Source organism: Littorina saxatilis, linkage group LG5 (genome assembly GCF_037325665.1).
Source record: "Littorina saxatilis isolate snail1 linkage group LG5, US_GU_Lsax_2.0, whole genome shotgun sequence".
Taxonomy (NCBI): domain Eukaryota; kingdom Metazoa; phylum Mollusca; class Gastropoda; order Littorinimorpha; family Littorinidae; genus Littorina; species Littorina saxatilis.
The window spans coordinates 52,703,536-52,719,648 of NC_090249.1; the positions used below are offsets into that span (position 1 = coordinate 52,703,536).

The 16,113-nt window shown below is 41.4% G+C and overlaps 2 protein-coding genes across 2 annotated transcripts; one reads left to right on the top strand and one right to left on the bottom strand.

Annotated features, from left to right (window-relative positions):
* Positions 1-18: 18 nt before the first annotated feature.
* LOC138967420 (dynein light chain Tctex-type 5-A-like) lies at positions 19-14,778 on the top strand. The gene is made up of 4 exons (XM_070339970.1): positions 19-150; positions 5,312-5,483; positions 8,444-8,657; positions 12,088-14,778. The coding sequence occupies exons 2-4, from the start codon at positions 5,368-5,370 to the stop codon at positions 12,289-12,291; spliced, it is 534 nt and encodes a 177-aa protein (XP_070196071.1). The 5' UTR covers positions 19-150; positions 5,312-5,367; the 3' UTR covers positions 12,292-14,778.
* LOC138967795 (uncharacterized) lies at positions 668-1,429 on the bottom strand. Its single transcript, XM_070340451.1, has one exon. The coding sequence runs from the start codon at positions 1,427-1,429 to the stop codon at positions 668-670; it is 762 nt and encodes a 253-aa protein (XP_070196552.1).
* Positions 14,779-16,113: the final 1,335 nt, after the last annotated feature.

Below are 16,113 nucleotides of genomic sequence, written 5' to 3' on the forward strand. Positions count from 1 at the left end.
TATATTTTTTTAATCTAGTTTACTTGCTATATTGGTCTCTATTAAATAAAAATATCAACGTGTTTCAAAAATACCCCATCGAGGTACCGCCCAGTGGCATTCCAGTCACCAAGCAACTGGGCAAGCAGGTGCTACCAGCATCTTTAGATTGTGAGTATTTTTGACATATTTGTGTGTGTGTAAGATTCAAGATAAACTGTGTTTGAAAGAAACGACAATATAAAGCTTTCGAATATCACCAGTGAGATATTGCTTGCTGTTATGTGCTTGATTTGTAATTACATGTATTTCCGAACACGTTGCGGCTAACACGACATCTTATGTTATGTTATGTTATGTTATGTTATCAGACTGGTACTTAGGCTGTTAAGCCTTTGTCTGATCTTTTGATCAGTTGCTATCCTAGCCTAACTTTGGGCTAGGTAACCTACACGATCTTTTGACCGTGGCCTATTCTATCAACTTTTTCTTGGCTGGTGTAGTGAGAGGCATACTGACATTTGGGCTATACATATAATCTTTCAGTGCATTGTCCAAGCGATTTTTGAAACTGTTCATTGTCGGCGCTTCTACCACATTCTTGTCCAATCTTGATCTTGATCTTGATCGATTACGCTGCTGGGTACCAGAAGACTGGCGTAAATGCAGCGGGGGAGAGTGCGGCAGCCTAATGGTGGTGTACGGCTGCTAGCTTGGCTTTAAAGATGCCAATGCTTTTGGAGGTTACAGTATTGTCCTCAAGTAGATTCCAGTCTTGTGCCGTCTTCACAAAAAAGGAGTTCCTAAACTGGTCAGTGCGGCCTTGGGGCACTGAATAGGGTCTAGAATTGTTCCTTGAATACTGTGAGACGATGTTGGATGTGTGATGGTCAGAGTGTCTCACTGGCCTGATTTTACGGCCTTGCTTCTGCTCAGTTAAGAACTGGTGTGATGGTAGTGCCGGTACCAGCCCCTCAACCACCCTATAGAAGAACGTCAGACGGAGTTGTTGACGTCGCTGGTGTAGAGGTTGGAGTCCAGTTTTCTCTAGGAGTCTGGCGACGCTGCCGGGGGTCGACGACCTGAAGTCGCCTGTGATAAACCTTGATGCTTTGCGTTGTACGCGTTCGATGCAGTCAATGTCTTTCTTCAGGTAGGGGTCCCAGACAACCGCCCCATACTCCAGGAGGGGACGCACAAGGGAGAGGTAGGCCTGCTGACGGCAACGAGGCGGGCAGCGTTGGAGGTTGCGGCGAAGGAAGCCAAGGGTGCAGTTAGCTTTTTTAGTGATAGAAGAAATATGGGGGCTCCATTTCATGTCGTCTGAGAGGAGAATGCCAAGGTAGGGTGTGGATCTAACGTTTTGGAGGATGCTGTTGTCCAGTTGGTAGTAGAAGTCAGAGGATTTGTTTATACTGAGGATATAGCATTTAGAGGCGTTGAAGCGCATGCCCCAGGTAACCGCCCATTCTTCGAGGTGTCTGAGGTCTTGTTGCAGGGATTGGTGGTCCGTGAAGGAGTTTATTTCCCTATAGAGCAGGCAGTCGTCGGCGAACAAGCGGACGTGGGACGATACGGAGGCTGGCAGGTCGTTAATATGTGCGGGTAATGTATATGATTCTTGGGCGACTTTGTCAGTTTCACCCCGTTAGTACCTTTATGTTTAATGGCAGTAGTATGAGTATTTTCCATTATCGCAATCCTACAACGGTAATTATCTTCAGATAGCACAGTGTCACATTTACAATCACAGTCATCAGCGGCTGTGTAACTCAGAGACGCGCGCGCACACACACACACTCACACTCACACTCACACACTCACTCTCTCTCTTTTTCTCTCACTCTCTTTTTTCTCTATCTCTTTCTCACACACTCAGTGTGAGCGGCGTGTGTGACCTATGATCAGTGTGTGTGTGTGTGTGTGTCTGTCTGTTGTGTGTGTGTGTGTCTGTCTGTCTGTCTGTCTGTCTGTCTGTCTCATGTCTGTCTGGCTGTATCAATATTTGTCTGTATGCTGTGGCCCTGACGGGAATCTTGTCACTTGTATTTGATTGTGTTACGACTAAAAAGACCACCTTTGGATACAAAATGCCCCCTGGTAACCTTCCAATGAACCAGTTATCCTCCTGTCTTTTCCCTCCAAAATGTTTCAATGGGGAGTGTGGATGTATAGGATAAGAGTGAGAAACCATCATGAGCTCAGGGAAGTATGGAAACAGAATCATATTTCGGGTATACACAGAGCAAGATGAACAGCTTCTGTTCTGATTCTTTTAACTATGAAAACATTTTAACTATGAAAAAATGTTGGAACATTGGTAATGGTAGTCTCTTTGTTTTTGGATTTATTTTTTTAACTATGCTTTCAGAGTAAATCATATTGTCTGCCTTGATTGGTTTCCCTGGATTCAGCACTCTCAGTCTCAGTGACTGTTATTTGGTTAATTAGTGTGATTCTGTAGAACACATTTTCAGCAGAATGGACACACTCTTCTTCTGGTAAAGCATACTGAGAGTCATCATTTGGAAGCGGGTGAATTATACCTTCTGTTTTACTTTGGGAATTCTTTTGGTACCCATTTCTTCTTCTTCTGCGTTCGATGTTGATAATATGGTACCCATGAAAAGTTTAACTATCTGGGATCTCCAGAGCCTTGGGTCTTGTTCTATTTAACTCCCAGGTAAAAACAGTGACGTATGAATCTGAATGGCTGGAAGTGTTGATCTCTGCCAACTTGTCCACTGGACCAGCATTAAAAGGTTTTTGTCTCAAGGCTGAATAAACTAACACCTGAATTGCATACCCACTCCAGTACAAGATAATGTTGACTGTCCAAGCTAGGCACAGCAAGAATTAACACTGTATTCTTGTTCAAAGGCATGGTAACTCACCGGTAATTTGCTTCGGGGACATTCCCTTATACAAGTAGCCGCTGAATATGATAGCAGACAGTTACAGCACTAATTTTTTGTCAGGGGGGTGAGGGGGATGGGGTGGGGGGGTAGACTTAGTTCAGCGTCCAGACAGCTCAATTGCACTGTACTACACCAGGCAAATATAATCTTTCTTTTGTAATCCGCATATTTTCCAGTTGTAGCGGTACAATTATATGTTCATCTTGGCATGCAAACCTCAATAGCTTGCACGCTTATGTGTTTAAGGTTGCTTGATTGATTCTGATAGGCTGTATCTGGTTCATTTCTACATTACCACAGGGTGTGTTGGCCTAATAAATATACCTTTCTCCCCCCCCCCCCCCCACCTCTCGCTCTCCCTCACACACACACACACACACACACACACACACACACACACACACACACACACACACACACACACACACACACACACACTCAGTCAACAAATCAATAAACAGGTTCCCTATGCATCTTTAAAAAAAAAAAGACTACACAAATATTCTATGATTTTCAAGCGATCTTATGGGGTTTGACGAGAAAGTGTTCATTGAGTAAAAGACTAAATTTCTCATAGCAGTTTCATACTTTGATCTGTAATTGTTTTCACTACCTATTTTATTCATGTTTTTATTACTTAGTTAGTGGAAAAATCTTTTGTAATGTATGTTTGATGGTGTATGCTTTTAATTAAGCGTTGCTGACTATGAATGTAGATCTATGTAAATGCTTGTATAACTGTGTTTTAATTTTAAATGTGTCAAGCGCAAAGAGCATAATTGTAAAGTTATGATGTTGCGCTGTATAAATGCTCATTTATTATTATTATTATCATTATTAATGTGCACTACAATACTCAGTCAGCCATAACTGTGATTTTCTTATCAGTAGACAATCTATCTATATCTATATATGGCTTGTGTGTGTCTGTCTGTCTGTCTGTGTGTTCACGATTCACGGCCAATGTTCTCGATGGATCTGCTTCAAATTTGGTGGGCATATTCAGGTAGACCCCGGACACAATCGTGGCTGAACCGATTTTGGTTTTTCTGTACATCCATTCCCAGTAACTCTTCCTTATCTTCTCCAGTGTTTTGCGCGTTTATCTCCCTTCCTTCGTACGATGCGCCGGCAAAACCGGCGTACACCCGGCAAAGCCGGGTATTCGGCTCTACTTCTTCCCGGTGAAGCCGTACCCGGCGAAGCGGGTATTCATCTAGTACTATATATGAGAGGAAATGTATCACCCTATTCAGCACACATGGATACAACTGTTATGGTCTGCATGTCATCTACAGGTAAAAAGTGGTGGTAGGGAACACTTGAGAGTCGTATAACATGCTTTGGTACTGAGGTTCTGGGAGCAGAAATTATTCTGGAAGAGCACTTTCAGCTGTTACAGTGGCCTGCAAAGCCTGAGTGATTGGCACTTATGCAAGGAACAATAGGTCCTTCAATCAGGTTGCTGGACTCACAGGCACATGATTCATCAATTTTTCTTTTTTCATATTTATACCGGGGAGTCGACTGTGTCCTTTTTTTTTTATCAAAGTAGAAGTGTGTATATTGGAACCTTTTGATGCATGTTGCTGTGCTTTTAATAGAGACATTCAGAAAGTCACCAGCGCTGCTAGAGAAAAGAGTGAACTATTTGGACAAATGTAGCAGATTTGTGTGCCTGTGTTTGCCCTTAATCAGGTATTTAGCCCCGTATGTCTGACCCTGTCGAAGGTCCCCCACAGAGTTCCTTGATGGCTCGATCAGCTTAGCTCAGGCAGTTATGGACAGTACTGTTCTCGTTCCGGATATTACAGGTAGTGTTCTGCGGTTCGTTTTTGTCTCTGTCTGCTGTTGCATTTTTGTTTCACCGGAAAGAGTTGAATCATAGTGCTTTGACTTTACGGTACCTGTTCATGCTTTTGGTAGTTCTTAGTTGAGGAGTTAAAGATCAGAGCTCTGGGTCTGTGGACTACTAGTTGAACAGAAACCTGTAAATACTTTCAATACATGTAATGAGTGCTCTTAAAGTGTTAGCTTTCTTATTGAAGTTTCTGGCTTTTAGAGTACGTAATGCGCACATTTGACAACAGAAGAGTTTGGGGAATAACTGTCGGGTTTGTTTGGATTGTGAAAGAAGGAATACCTTTGCTTTTCCTCTGACAAATAACTTCACATGTGTCCATGTGTTTCCGTCACACCACTCTCAAGTGATTGGCCCCTCCAATGTTTGTCCGAGTAAGTAAAAAGCAAGGGTATTCACTCTTTTACAACCCACTCAAGCCCGAGTTATTTTCAGAATTTTCCTAATCTTCTTTTGCTTCTCCTTTTTCATTGTTTTGTGTGTTTTTGTGAGGTTTCTTTTTTTTTTTAGAAAGTACTGTTCATAACCATCTCTGCCGTTCAATCTTTTTCAGAGTTTCTTATCCAAGTTCACTAGGAGGCTGAGGTAACACCCACAAAGCAGTGCAACATGTCTCAAGCCGAACATGACAAGGCCCGCGACAAGGCCGCCAAACTCCTGCGAAAGCAAGGCAGCATGTCGTCACTCAACAGCAGTGATCGGCAAGATCGTCACCACAAATTTGAGTAAGTGCTGCAATCCTTATTTGGCGTATCCATCTTTTTGTGCGTATCCAACGTAAAGGCCCGTGCAGTCCTTCCAAAGTACATGTACATGTAAACAATTTGGCTCACCATCTCAGATCTGGCCATCCCTCGACTTGGACACATACCAGAACTCAATGGCCTGGATACTTTCTCAGCCAGTGCATTGTGGGAATTGTTTTATGAATTTATTTTTTAAAAGGCCACTTAATTAGTGTCAATCGGTTAAATTAATACCTCCAAAAATTCCAACTCTGTTTGGTGAGCAGTCAGAATGTTGACCTGTTGTATGTGTCCATGTGGAGGAGTATATGATACAATAATTGTATTATCTAACTTATAAAGCCTGTTTCTGTCTGTCTGTCTGTCTGTCTGTGCATGGTATGATGAATAAAGGCTCCGAAACGGCTGCACCGACTGAGACGGGATTTCAGAGTATGTTCTTTGCCACTCGGGACGTGTCATAGCTAGGGTACTTTTGGAAAAGCAAACTTAAAAGGAGTCGTTATTAACGGCGGAAAACAGTTAATATCCTATGAGACATCGAGGACCCTGCCTGTCTTGGCTGTCGAAACTTTCCTTCATCTCTCCTCACCAGGTCTTTGGTTTTGACGTCATGTCATGCGTCATATGTTCATGGCGTCATTGTCCAGTCTCTTCACTTTTTTTGACAAATTAGTCTTGGTCTCCGTTACAAAGACATGCAGTCAGTCACCGCAAGCCCAGAGTCTCTCTCTCTCTCTCTCTCTCTCTCTCTCTCTCTCTCTCTCTCTCTCTCTCTCTCTCTCTCTCTCTCTCTCTCTCTCTCTCTCTCTCTCTCTCTCTCTCCTTTAGACTTTCTACTTCTGTGTGTTTATAGGTGCGGGCATATAAGTCGCATACGGACATAGAAAACGGGTACTTATAATATAGTCCCATATAAAAGCCTTGGCAAATCTGAGATAGCACAACTCTTTTCACGGAGATGTGCCTCTTACTCTTAAGTTTTTTCCCTGAAGAAATATTATGGATGTATAGATATGTTAAATCTGATTTAGTGTTTTGAAAGAGAAGATTAGATAGAGTGAATATAGAATATAATAACCCTGGGCATGAAAAAACAGCTGTATATTATCACTGTAATTTTCCTTCGACCAAATCTTCATCAGATCTACCAGCACAGTGTCTTATTTTAATAGGAATGACCCCGTTTATGCAAAACTATCGTAAGGATGTATAAATCAAGTTAGAATTTTTTTCCTGCAACCCTTTCCTAAGGACCAACAGCACAATGTAGTACAGTAAAACCTGAGTCTAGCGGACCCTTATTGTAACGGCCACCTGCTACATACGGACAGTTTATCATGGCACGAACACGATTTCAACAATAACTAACCTTTAACGGGCGGACACCTGCCTCTTACGGACGCGGACACGATTTTTCGGACCGTAGGAAGTGTAAACACTGTTACAAACGGACACAACGTAGCCTACATAAAAACGCAACTTCGAAAACTCGACTGTTATGCAGACAGTGCTCGGCAGCCGTAGCCGTAGCACAAATGGTTGTTGATTGGTTGTCCTGTCCCTTTTCTGACCAATCAGTGGCTTGTTTAGATGGAGACCCACTTTCGCTCACTCACTTTCGCTTCGCTCACTTTCGCTTTTTCGCATTGTGGATACAGTCACAACCAAAAGCAACAGTAGACTACTGTGTTTGAAAATGGAATCTCCAGCAGGAAAAAGAAAAGCGTTGACTTTAGAGCAGCGTGTCGCTGCCTTGAAAAAACTAGATAGCGGCCAATCATGCCGAGATGTGGCGAAGGAGATGGGATGTGGTAAAACACAGATCGCGAGGATCAAATCGGAAAAAGAAGACGTGATGATCTCTCTCTCTTTGTAAGCAATCGTTCGAAGGAAACAATAGTTAACACAGCTAAATTTTTGTTCCATGCATTTATGCTGAGACTAGAAAAACTGAATGAAACAAGAGCTGACCCAATTTGGTCGAGACACACTGCGGAATTTCCCGTTGAATGACTGATGAAGAGTCAGCTATTTTTAGCTTTGTGACGTCCGACTTGCGTAAGTTTGAATGCACAGTGTGTGTAGGGAACGGGGTAGGGGGGGGGGGGGGGGGGGGATTTGTTTACTCACATTTTCAGTGAGTCTCATGTTCAATCCAATAAAATACATACTACAGGACTGACAAAAAGTGTCTTGTTCGTTTTACGTGCTCTTTGTAAAAGATTGCCCTGGCCCCTCCACCTGTGAAGAAGGGACACCTGTCTAATAGGGACACTATTACCATTCCCAAAGGGTGTCCGTTAGAGACAGGTTTTACTGTATTGTACAGTTGAACCTGTCTATAATGCATGTCCCCCCTCCCAAGAGTGACTGACCTAAAGTGGTCAATATGAGTCAGGGAGCGACGCTAAAGAAAAGCAAGTTCTATAGATAACAAGAAATTCCTCCGAGGTAGGAAAAACACCCCCGTCCTTACCATTCTCACTGCCACCAACTGAGAAGGTTATTTCCCTTTGACCATTAATATGTCCCTCTATAAGTCCTTGTAGAATCTTAATCCACCAATAACTCCCTAACCGTGTGTTTGACTGGTCCCAATTTTTGTAAGGACCGTCTCAGGAATGTATAGAACCTGTTCACCAAGTTTGGTGACGATCGGTTTGTTCATTCTTGAGATCTATATGCGAACACAAACACACAAACAAACAAACAAACAAACACATCGACCGAATCCTATACACACCCCTATACCGGGGGTGTAAAAATTGTCAGTTATCTTTTCAGTGGGGTAGGTTGTTGTGGGCAGGCAGTCATTACTAAAAGGGGGTCACCAGGGTAGGTTCGACTGTACAAGGATTCAAATGACTAACCCTGTATACTCAGCCCTGTCAAACGTATTTATTAGTCAAATTAATTTTGTTTCAAATCTTTTGCAGAACTACCAGCACAGTGTCGTACATGGATGAGCCTGGACATGAAGAGCACTTCAAGCCACCCGCACGCTTTGAGAACACATACCAGCTAGAACCAGGCCGCAAGTTTCCCTACACCGTCGTCAAGAACATCATGCAGGACGCAATGGACGGCTATCTTGCGGAGGAGAAATACGAGCCCGAACTTTGTCGTTCGATGTCAAAAACACTTTCAGAGGTAGGAATACTTTAGTGGTGATTTTCTGCTTAATAGTCCTGACAGAACAACAACTTTTTGTGCTGCATGTACATGTACGTCCTGTGTGTTGATTTCAAAGTGTTTGTGTGTCTTGTTGCCTGTCTGTCTTTGAGTTATTGTTGGTCTATGTAAGAAAGAAAAATAAAACATTGTTTCACTAATGTGTCTTCCAAGCGAGCTACTGGACAATTTGTCAGATAAGTTTAAGTGTGTGTCTCTCCAAGCGAGCTACTGGACAATTTGTCAGATAAGTTTAAGTGTGTGTCTCTCCAAGCGAGCTACTGGACAATTTGTCAGATAAGTTTAAGTGTGTGTCTCTCCAAGCGAGCTACTGGACAATTTGTCAGATAAGTTTAAGTGTGTGTCTCTCCAAGCGAGCTACTGGACAATTTGTCAGATAAGTTTAAGTGTGTGTCTCTCCAAGCGAGCTACTGGACAATTTGTCAGATAAGTTTAAGTGTGTGTCTCTCCAAGCGAGCTACTGGACAATTTGTCAGATAAGTTTAAGTGTGTGTCTCTCCAAGCGAGCTACTGGACAATTTGTCAGATAAGTTTAAGTGTGTGTCTCCAAGCGAGCTACTGGACAATTTGTCAGATAAGTTTAAGTGTGTGTCTCTCCAAGCGAGCTACTGGACAATTTGTCAGATAAGTTTAAGTGTGTGTCTCTCCAAGCGAGCTACTGGACAATTTGTCAGATAAGTTTAAGTGTGTGTCTCCAAGCGAGCTACTGGACAATTTGTCAGATAAGTTTAAGTGTGTGTCTCCAAGCGAGCTACTGGACAATTTGTCAGATAAGTTTAAGTGTGTCTCTCCAAGCGAGCTACTGGACAATTTGTCAGATAAGTTTAAGTGTGTGTCTCCAAGCGAGCTACTGGACAATTTGTCAGATAAGTTTAAGTGTGTGTCTCCAAGCGAGCTACTGGACAATTTGTCAGATAAGTTTAAGTGTGTGTCTCTCCAAGCGAGCTACTGGACAATTTGTCAGATAAGTTTAAGTGTGTCTCTCCAAGCGAGCTACTGGACAATTTGTCAGATAAGTTTAAGTGTGTGTCTCTCCAAGCGAGCTACTGGACAATTTGTCAGATAAGTTTAAGTGTGTGTCTCTCCAAGCGAGCTACTGGACAATTTGTCAGATAAGTTTAAGTGTGTGTCTCTCCGTCTGTCCACTTAAAAGACCGCTGGGTCGAAGATCAGTGAACATAATGTTTTGTTTTGTTATAAATATAACGTTCAAATAACATACCTTTCTTGTTTTTTGATCCAATGTAAAAAAAGATCAAAACAGTGTTGTGAAAGAGGACGATGGTGCACGGAACTTTGTTATTTCAGTTCATGAGCAGTCTGGTATAGCTTACTTAGTTGTTAGAACCCTTGACTTGTGATCTTCGGGTTACTGTTTCGAAACCAGGCAGGGATGGAGGTGGCTCAACTTTATGTGATGACTCAGAGACGAAGTGGTTAGCGCATCGGACTGCGGGCCGGGAGGTTCGAATCCCATAAGGGGCATGTGGGTTTTTCGGGCTTAATGGCCGGCTCCTACCCAGACTGGAAGTGCTATGGTTCCAATGGGAAGGCTGGGATCACGCAGCCGAGTGTCATTCACTTCACGAATGCGATTGTGAGGGTACCCATGCAGGTGTATGGCCAACACCACTGCTTGATGCAGAAAGCACAACAACATAATTGTCTCAGCTCTTGAGACCCTTCATGCTCAGAGCTTTCATGGTGACCTTGGTCTCAGTGTTCCTGTTCGATCCTTCCCTGAATAGTATTTCTGCTGCCAGTCTTCAACGTGTGATGCCCTGGGGGGTCGATGGAAGGACGCAGTGGCGATCTGCTCTCTGAGGGGATGCCCCCTCAGTCTGGCGCCGCGACTTAACAGTCAGTGTCGTAAGTATAGGGGGCTTTGTAGGGCCTGCATCCGTTGGCTCGGAACAGGACCAATACTGAACAGCGTCGAAGTGACTCAGCAGCAAAGCAGTGTCAACTTCAGAGGGTAGCCCTGTATGCAGTGACCTGACATCCAACCCTGGAGTGTCTGTAAATTCAACAAGTCTGGCAGCGGAATAAAATTCAGAAGTGGATGGAGCAGTGAATACTGGGACGGGGCGGAGTAGGAGTATTCTGGGACAAGGAACAAGGGTTGGGACAATTAAAATTGCAATAAAAAACTTACACGGACCATTTGGGTTGTTTGATGTTATGATCCTTTGGGTGGTTCATTCATAAAAGAATACAGTAGAATCCTCCTTTAAGACCTCTCAGTTGAAGACCTCCCATGGGGTGGGGATGTAGCTCAGTCGGTAGCGCGCTGGATTTGTATCCAGTTGGCCGCTGTCAGCGTGAGTTCGTCCCCACGTTCGGCGAGAGATTTATTTCTCAGAGTCAACTTTGTGTGCAGACTCTCCTCGGTGTCCGAACACCCCCCGTGTGTACACGCAAGCACAAGACCAAGTGCGCACGAAAAAAGATCCTGTAATCCATGTCAGAGTTCGGTGGGTTATAGAAACACGAAAATACCCAGCATGCTTCCTCCGAAAACGGCGTATGGCTGCCTAAATGGCGGGGTAAAAAACGGTCATACACGTAAAATTCCACTCGTTCAAAAAACACGAGTGTACGTGGGAGTTTCAGCCCACGAACGCAGAAGAAGAAGACCTCCCACCTTGTAAGACCTTGCTTTTTCACATGTTCTGTTCATAATAACCTCTGTAAATTTACCCCCATTTTGAGACTACAGCAGTCCCTCTCATGAACGGACACCCTTGGGCCATAGCAAAACTGTCCGTACATTGCAGGTGGCTGGTCACGGGAGGGGTGACCACACCACCCCCTCCCCCATACACTCACACAGAGACACACAAACAACAGGATTGAGTCTATGCTAACCACTTCTTGTGGTTACTAAACAATAACAATAAACTCCTAATATTTATTTAAACGTTCTGTACAAAATGATTTGTATGAATGGTGTTGAAAAGAAGAGATAAAATAAATCCTCAAGGCAGTGAACGCACTCCTCTACTGAGACATGATTTTCTCATATGTTTGAAGGTCTTAAAGGGGGTATCCCGGTAGCTCAGTTGGTAGAGCACTGGACTTGTGATCGGAAGGTCGCAGGTTCGAATTCGGGCCGGGACGGACACGGGTCAACTTTATGTGCAGACCCAGAGACGGAAGCCATGTCCCACCCCCGTGTCATCACAATGGCACGTAAAAGACCTTGGTCATTCTGCCATAAGTGCAGGTGGCTGAATACACCTAAACACGCAGACACCTGGGTAGCGCGACTCCGTTGCTGCTAGCTTTCCACTGGGAGGAAGCGACCCGAATTTCCCAGCGATGGGACAATAAAGTAATGAAAAAAAAAAAATAAAAAAAAATAATGCAATGATGTGTAACCTTTCAGGTGATCAAGGCCAGAGTGAAAGAGCTGATGATTCCTCGCTACAAGATTATCTGCTTGGTCCACATCGGACAACTGGGCGAGCAGAGCGTCAGAATCAGCAGTCGTTGCTTGTGGGATCAAACCAGCGACACGTACGCCTCTTCAGAATTCCGCAACAAGTCCTTATATGCCGTAGCTTCAGTTTTTGGGGTGTACTTTGAATAAACACATGTCTTGTGATTATGCATTTGAGCAGAATGAGCATTTCAGGTCTGCATGACCCTCAGTAAGACATAAAATAATTGTCACCTGATGATATCACAAATACATGTACGGTCAAAATCGACAACAATCATATCAAACAAGTATGGATTCTACTGGCAGTCAGTGAACTTCTGCGATTAATTTTTCATCAAACGTGATGCAATGAAGATTGATTTTTGTAATGAATCAAATGTGATTTTTGAAAGCTTTACCGTTGACTGTTGTACCTCAGCTAGAGTGTATATACAGGCCAGAAAGTAAATTGTAATCTGTTATGAAAAACATTGTGATTTATTCAGTAAATAAGGTGTTGTGCATAATTACGTTCTACCTTTGTATATTTGTAATAAGATGCTGCGAAAAAGGGAGAAGGGACTTAAACCAAACCTTGTGAATAATGTTTATACATTTGATCCCCGAATGTTGTTCTTTAAATTAAAGAAACAAACCAACCTGTGGATACATGAAGGATCGATGCATAAAGCCTTATCAATGAACTATGTACTCAGGTCTGTTGAAAAACAAAACTATACACTTATGAGTGATTTCATGCTATGGTGTTCGAGCCATTGAGCGCAAGGGTAGGGAGAAAAAAAAGATTAAGACCAGAGTGACTAGCGGATGGAAATGGGTCACAGTGGGAAAAATATATTATGACTGCATGAATGTTTATTTTTAGCAACTTCTGAATCACACTGCTGACCGGCAAAGTTAACTGTCTATTTTGCTTTCAAATTGTGCAATCAGCTAGTCTGCTCAATCAGTTATTGTTTATGTATTTAACTTGTTCAATGATTTTGATTTTAAAAACTATGATTTCATTATTTGTTCATGTTTGTTTTTATTGGGAACGGGGAGGCAGTGTCATTGTTCTTCACTGCTGAAAGCAGAATTGTGATTAATATTAGCAACGTGTTTTTGTCTTGTTTGTTAAAATTACAGTACAGTGTACATTTTTAAGAACTATTTAAATAGAAAAAGACACTATTTCACAAAGACACTATTTCACAAACAAAAGACGTGATGTAATTTTGTGTGCTCTGACCAGATTTTTTCTTTTTTCTAAAAGGTAAATTAGGCTGCAGAGCATATAATAATTGTATATTTCGTGTGCATGCGTGAATGAGAAATGTTAGGATTTTGTGTTCATCTTTGTGAGGTAGAGAAAGAATCAGAGATTGAATGAAAGTGTGTGGCGGGTCTACATGTAGTCATACCTGTAAATGTTTGCGATAAAAAAATGCAAACTGTGCATTTGTGAAAGACTGCTGAGTTTTATTTGGCTAATGCTTATCTGATTTGGAATGCTGTAAATAGTTTGTCTTCTAATTATATTGGCATTGTTGCTCTTGCTTAACGAGGAGGTTGGTGACTTTGTTTCAGGTTGTGTGTTGCAGTTTAATATCATAAACTTTCAATGAACAGGGTACCTTTGACATTGTCTCAGTTTAATCCAGCTATTGTATTTCAGCTTGTCCACTTAGTTTTCAGTGTTGAAAATAAGATTTTTTTTTTTTATCTGGAAAAAAATCTGTCTGCTTCCAATTCTTTGTCTTTTATGATGCCCCCAAAGATTAAAAGTCGAACTACACACTGACTTTGCTCTTTTGCGTAACATACTGCTGATACAGTTTTCTGTAACTGTTTGCTTTTGTGATATTGTTAACTGAGTTGACTGTATTTATTGCTATACCTATACAGTATATTTTTAAGAAGTCACTTGTTAATATCAATACTTTTTACAGTGTTTTTTTCCTGGGAGAGTTATTTTTATTTTCCAAGCAATCAGACTCGGTCAAGTGCATTTGGTTAGATTGCTTTCAAGACAAGACTGTCAATCTGTGAATACAGTCTTTAATTTTGCTCATAATTGTTCTACAGCTTTTTTTTATGATTCAGCTTAAGTTCCTTAAGTTCTAGTCAAGTTCATTTTTACAGAACAAAAATGAATTTAGACTTTTAATGTTTTTTTTAGAAGTTGTGGTTGAATATTTTTGCTGCGGAATTTAGAACACCAATGCTCATTGTCTTGCAATTAAGTTTAACCCTTAAATCAGTCAAGAATCAGGTTTCTTTCTCATCTAACTTAATAGTGCTTGTAGTACTGAGCTAAATCCTTACTTTAAACATGGGTGGGATTCTTCCGGTTGTATGCCGAAAATCCAGATTCGATTATGGCCTTTTTTTCTCCTTTTTTTTCGGTTTCAGGATTCATGAAATTTTTTATGCTTTGAATGAATTGTAAATCTTGACTTAAATTATGCTAATTAACATGGCAGAAAGAGTTAAAACTGTTGAATGGAAATACTGCTGTTTGTTGTACATGTTGTTACCAAGACTTGCAACTACTTTTATTCTGAGAATGGCATTTGTGGATGTCTGTATTATATAAATGTCCTTGTGAATATAATGTTATCATGAAAAAAAAGCAATTGTGTGCATGCGCCCATGTGTGTGTGTGTGTTTGATAGGAAGAATGAGAGATTATTTTATCGTGTGGGACTCGGAGTCAAAGAACAACAGCAACACACACACACAAAGATAACTTCAATAAAACAACTGATGTAGCCTTTCCTTTCTCTTTCAACATTAGAAACACATCTACACACACTCATAGTAAAATGAGCACATTTTCAGGGAAGGAAAGTGAAATCTCCAGCCAACAAAATCATGGTGTATGATAGGTGAAATTCAGAGCGGTTACACTTCCATCAAAATTATCACAATAGAAATGAGTTGATATCAAAACCAAAGATGACATAGCAACCAATCATAGGAGAGTGGTATGTAGAATTATATACATAATTATGTTGCTATGACATTTGACAACCAGTAGCAGCAAAAGAATGGTGATTCCGCTTTTCACATATGTGTATAATATGTGTTAGAGTTTAGCCTGATATAATTATGATCAAGACTGGCGCTCCTATAATTAATATTGCTACATGTACAAGTTTTACAGGTACGACATTTACTTCACTGAAGAGTCAACTACACTACTCTCTTTAATCTTAATTACTGCAAAGGCCATTGAACACAACTGACCACAACATATCCTCTCATATCTTAAACAATTACATAATTATTATTTGTATAAAATTGTTACAAAAAAACAAATATAAGAAACGACATGGCTGCTGCGATCAGAGATCGATGCTAAACCACAAAGCTTCCACTATCACTGGGTACATGTATCAGCCGGTACTCTGGATTAAATTTAGCGCAGACTTTGGACTTGTACATGGTGTGGCTGCCCTGAATCTAAACTTGAGGAAGGAATGTATAGGGTAGATTCCCCACAGTGAAACTGAAAGAGTAATACTACTTACATTCTACTACACTAAGCAGTTACAAAAAAACTCAGCTTTGCAAAAACTTCAGTGTTACTTCATATCTTGTTATAATATATATCTGTCAACAACAACAAAATATACAGGTGATAGAAGAGAGAGAGAGAGAGAGCGACTACAAAAGCATCTGCTACTCATAAAAAAAGACTGCCCTACATAAAGCTGTTGTTTAATGAGCTTGATGCAAATAAGCCTGATGGTATTAGCATAACTAAAACAAAATCAATCTCTTAATTCATACATGTACATGCATTGCACAGTTGGCACAGAGATCAAGGTCACATTTCTTTCTTACAAAGACCATCAGTATAAAAATGTCAAAAATTGCACACAACGCAAGACGCACGGACACATATGCAAACAACACTACCATCTACAAGCAATGCTTTAGCACATTTGGCATTCTGACCAAATTTGTGCGGTCAAAAGTCAG